The sequence below is a fragment of the Asparagus officinalis genome, chromosome 3 (genome assembly GCF_001876935.1).
Source record: "Asparagus officinalis chromosome 3, Aspof.V1, whole genome shotgun sequence".
NCBI classification, from domain to species: Eukaryota; Viridiplantae; Streptophyta; class Magnoliopsida; order Asparagales; family Asparagaceae; genus Asparagus; species Asparagus officinalis.
In genome coordinates, this window is record NC_033796.1 from 33,119,006 (window position 1) to 33,124,396 (window position 5,391).

Here is a 5,391-nt window from a genome sequence, read left to right on the forward strand (position 1 = left end):
GACGTTTTATCGACGACAACATGACATGTTTAGATCTGTATACTGTACAAGCGGTGATGTGCTTACAAGATTGGTGGAGGTACGAGAAGCGAACGCAATGCATCGATCGGATGGCTGGAATTGAATATAAATTTGAAGAATTGAGACTAGCAGATAGATATAAAGAATAAATAATATTCATTAAATTGTATTTTTTATATCTTAGGCTCTTAGCTTAAAATTTGTAAAGAATTATTTTGGAAATAGTTACAAATGATAGTGATATAGGTAAGTATGTGCCAACCTAGTTGGGATGTACTTACCTATTGTGATGCGATGAATTCTAAAATAAATCTATACTTGTAATTTATAAATGATTTATTAATTATTAATAAAGATTTATTTTTATAATTTTTTATTTGTAATTTATGTCATTTTAAGTGATTAATCAAATTATTATTTTTTATTAATTTTTTTGTTTTTTTGTATAATTTAAATTTTAAATAGAATTAAAAAAAGAACAAAAATAAACCAGGCCGGCCCGGAACCTGTGCCGGTCGGGCCCGGGCCAGGACCCGGCCCGGGGTACCTAGATCTGGGTCCGGGCTCCGGTTTTGCCCGGCCCGGATGGACAGGGTCACGTAAGTATCACAACAGGAAATCCAGCATCTAGTTGATTTATTTAGTGTCATTTTTTATATCCAAATGGTACCCATTTTGTAGGAAGAAGATTAGTTTGTCTTTAATTTATAAACGTTATGCCAGCTATGCTTATGTGTGGAGATTGCACTTCAATATGCAACCAATTCTGGTCCAAATTTGCCATATGGATATTACAGTTTTCTGGTCCAAGTTTGCACTATCAAAATAATCACTTTGCTATTCGCTGAACTTTATGTGGGATTTTTAAAGAACTAGTTAATAAGCAGTTATTATTTATATGTAAAACTTACGCATATGAGGATTAAGTGTAAAAGTGATCAAACTACTTACTCCAGCAACTTCAGGCCACGAAAATTTGCTTATCACATATTTATTTATTTATTTTCACACGATCGTTTTCATAATTCTCCACGGAAGGACTCTGAAAAATGCTCTCAATGATTCTTCCATATATCCAGGATTTATAAGCAAACATTGTAGCATTTCATGCTAAATCCTGGAAATTAATTTCCAAAAAAATAAAATAAAAAACAATTAGAATATGCAGCATTGGTATGCAATATATTTAAAAGAAAACAGAGAACCACACACCTTTTATGCCAAAATAACACATTAAACTTTAATCCCAAAGGTTCACAGTGATTTAAACCCGCAGATGGTAGCATATAAAAATGACAAACACCTGCATAAGAATGAAGAGTCAATATTTAGCCGATAAATGGTTTTATCTGAAATGACCAACTTTGCAATGACTATTGAAAGAGATGAGTACCTGAAAATAATATGCAACTGAAAACATGAAACACCAAGTTGAAGAACAATAATTAGGTGCACATAGACGCCAAGTGTTAAATGACAGTTTTGCACTTCCTACCCTGTACTTTTATCCTCCTGTGGACATAGATGATAGACCCCCTACGTAAAAAAATTTTTTTGACTCTTTTATTCTCTTGTGGACTCACTAATTTCACAATTGTTTGTTGGAAACATAACATACAACGCAGCGGAAATTACACATCATGTAGATTAATCAAAATTAATTTAAATCTAGAAAAATACCTGAAACATTTTCCGAATTTCTTCGATAATCTGTCCCAAGATCAATACAAAATAGCTTCTTCAAGAGAAAAAACCTCCAACTGAAATCTACCCGTCACCGAAGAAGAGCAATACTGAGAGATAGGTTCTCAAATTCTATTTCCTTTTTCTTTTTCTTTCTTTTCTCATATCTACATAATGCTACATATGAGTTCTATATATAGGAATGGACTTGCCTTATAGATTTCAATTTTAAAACAATTCTTAATTGTTTAAAACTCTATCCATAACATTTAAAGATAGAATATTATTTTCATAACAATTAGGATAGAAATAGAATTGTATTGCATATAAATCTCTTCTAATGACATTAGTGAGACCAATTGGGCCCCAAGAACTAATTATTAATCAAATTAATAATTTTAATTTAACAATCAAATTCCTATCCAACCAACTGTTCATAAAAGCTTTTTTATAATATAGAATTAAATATTCGTGAATAATATTATCTTACATTCAGTCCCTTCTAGTATCAATTTATTTTAGGCAACTTTATTGAGCAGGACAAATCACTTATTTGCTCATTCCTAAAATTACAATCCCATGAACATAAATAAAAATCTTTTTGAAACATCAAAACATTTTATTTTACAAGAAAATAAATTTAGAAAAATAATTTTTAAAAAATCGCCCGTCGACTGGAATTTAATATCTTCATGGAATATGCATTATAAATTAACTCATAAAAATGAGTATACTGGATTCTATCTAGATATCCATCATTTCCCTAAATGAAATCTAATAACTCAACATTTCAAGTTGTATAGCACTTGTAAAACAAGTTTAACCATCATATTAAAGTACACTAAATTATCAAATCGAAAACGATAATATCATCAAGTCTAATGAACCATGTAACAATTCAAATTCTCTATCTCTTAGGTGACTCGTCCTAGAGAATCCAAATAAGATCTTGTGCTACACATATCAAATATGCGTTTATGACATACACCCGGGGAATCTTCATTCCCGATGGCTGAGACCAACCATCACATCTCATATGTCGTTGTCATGCATAATAACCTGTTATAACAAAGCTATTCTTTACTAGTTATAGGTTAAGCAAAAATTTTAAAAACCTCAGAATTAGATCATATCTCCAAGCAAGTAATCATCACAGTGCATGATCTAACAAAACAAGTTCTAAGGATAATATAACAATTATATAAAAGATATCCAAACAACATGTGCAACAATAAAACTTAATTAATATTCAATAAAAATATATTGAATGTTTAAGGGCATATAACACTACTCTAGCAACAATATCCGCCAAAATTACATCAACCGCAAAAAAAACTGGGAAAAAGATATATCTGCAATAATGAAACTACAGAAGTGCAAAACAATTAAAGATGGAGGGAAGAGATTGGCAGGAGAAATTTGATTATCCGTGCAAAAGTAGTCCAAATCATACATATGTCATTACCACCCCCCACATTGATCCCTGTTCTATAATACATCGTTTGCACTCGAGAACCATGAGGTAACAACGTTCCAATGATCATAAAATTAGGCTTCTGATAGATGAGAGCATGTGTGAGAAGGAATCCAAACTCCCTTTGAGAATATCAGGAAACCATACTGTTAGGCTTCTGATAGATAAGAGCATGTGTGAGAAGGAATCCAAACTCCCTTTGAGAATATCAGGAAACGATACTAGCCTTTTTATCCTCCAAAGCTTTAAGTTCCTCAAGCCATCCTTCAACTTTAGTTATCTTTTCTACCTGTTCTGGCTTCATATTATTTTGGTCAACTTTTAGCTGAGCCTCTGCAAGACGAATCTGCAGCACAATCTGGATTTGGTTAAATTATGACCCATGATGTGTAATGTAGAAGAATGCATAGTGTAAAAGAAGATGGGGAAGGGGGAAACCAAATTATATGCAAACTAAATTTAAAAACAATAGGCTATTTAAAACCCATGCTTGACTCCAAAATCTAGTATATATTTACAATACTTGAAAGTGCTAGACCATATGATGATCCAGTTTTAACTACATGCATCGCATACCAACAATAGCCGTCAAGCTTTATCCTAAATATTTTGGTGAAGCAATCAATTTTTATTTTGCAATCATGATATTGTTTTCAAATATAATTGAGAGGGATCAAAGATCTAACGGGTTTAATTAAAAGTTCTACATATAAGTTCTTCTCCATCCATCAAAGAAGTCACCAACAAACAAGGGATCTATACAAAGAAATCTGTGCTGAAAATTTATTTTGCAACCGGAAACCTTTTTCTTCCAAACAAAAGAGTCTTCCCAATAAGCACAGAGTAAACTCCCAATTAGAGAACAGTGAAAATAAAACATTTAGGCCCTCTTACTAGAACTTTCAATTCTTCCAGTGTGATATTTCTGTGTTGGAACTCCCACATTTTTGGGAGGCTAATTTGGAATATATTGGACATGTGAAATTGAAAACTGAAACCTTCTTAAGAGAACTTTTCATGATTTGTTAGTTTTAGCTTATTTCCTCACTACTCTAGCTAAATTACATGTGCATAATTCACGTGAGAGATAGAAACTGTGTATTTTGAAGGAAATCAAATCACAGTCTATAGTCTACAGAATATGGCAAGAAAAACCCAAGTGTTATCGAAAAGATTTAAGCAAAAAAACATTTGATTCTTGTATCTCTCCAATGTTGATTACTCTCCTCCTTTCCCCTTAAAGTTGACTTCCTAGAGTATTTGATCAAAAACTCTTTTCTACTATTACATGATACAAGATAACTATTATCACCTTCATTGTAATCCATTAAAATAAAATACTTGAAAATTTCTTCTTATTATAAAATCCCGTGTAAGTGAGATCAAAGTTCAGGGGAGTAATTAATGGCAGTTCTCATTAATTAATACTTTATATACTTCCCAAATGAATAATCAACCAACCCCCCACCCCCAAAACAAAAAAAGGTTAAAATACCAATTTAACCTTAAAGTGACGCTAATTAAGAATTTACCAGTTTAGCCTAAAAAGTGATGTCGGTAACAGTTTAGCCTAGAAATTAACAAGTACGATGATAAATAAGTATTTCTGGTGCCAAAATAATTTTTAAGCGAAATATTGAGTATTCTTTACATATAGACCCCTCAATCTCCCACATTTTCGAATAATTCCTTAATGTTCTAAAATATGTAAAAACTCCTTTCTTCCTCCCCGCCCCAAAAAATAAATAAATAAATAAATAAAATAAATAAAATAAAATAAAAACCGTCTGCTCTATTTTTTTCTCATCCCGATCCTCAACCTCNCTTTCTATTACTTCCTCCTTACCCTTTTTCTCCAAGCTTGTCTCTTCTTAATTTCTTTAGTTTCTCTCTGTTCTTTGCCCTCTTTCTCCTCCTTTCTCTCTTTCTCTAACCCCTTTTCCATCACTCTCCCAACGCTTCAAGTAGAATGTTTGATGTTGGATCTGAAAAAGAAAGAAAAGGAGATTGAGTTTTTAATGATTGAAGGGTTAAGAGGGAGTGGGTAGAGCAAGGAAGGAGAGGGAGTGGGAGAGGCAAAGAGGAGAATGTTGGCTTTCTATTGAATGCTCAATTTGGGTTTGGGAGAGGAAGAGCAGGTTGAAGGGAGAAGAGCAGGTTGGAGGGAGTGAATTTTTTTTATATGATTGGACGGTGAAAAGAAAATGGGTGGA

General features: G+C 32.5%; 1 protein-coding gene across 2 annotated transcripts in view; it reads right to left on the reverse strand.

The window, feature by feature from the left end:
- Positions 2,943-5,391, reverse strand: part of LOC109833694 (partner of Y14 and mago-like) — a 7,243-nt gene continuing 4,794 nt past the window's right edge. For both annotated transcript variants that reach the window (XM_020401473.1, XM_020401472.1), the window contains exon 5: positions 2,943-3,524. In XM_020401473.1, the coding sequence (XP_020257062.1) occupies positions 3,387-3,524 (138 nt within the window). In that variant the 3' untranslated portion in view covers positions 2,943-3,386. The remainder of the gene's footprint in view (positions 3,525-5,391) is intronic.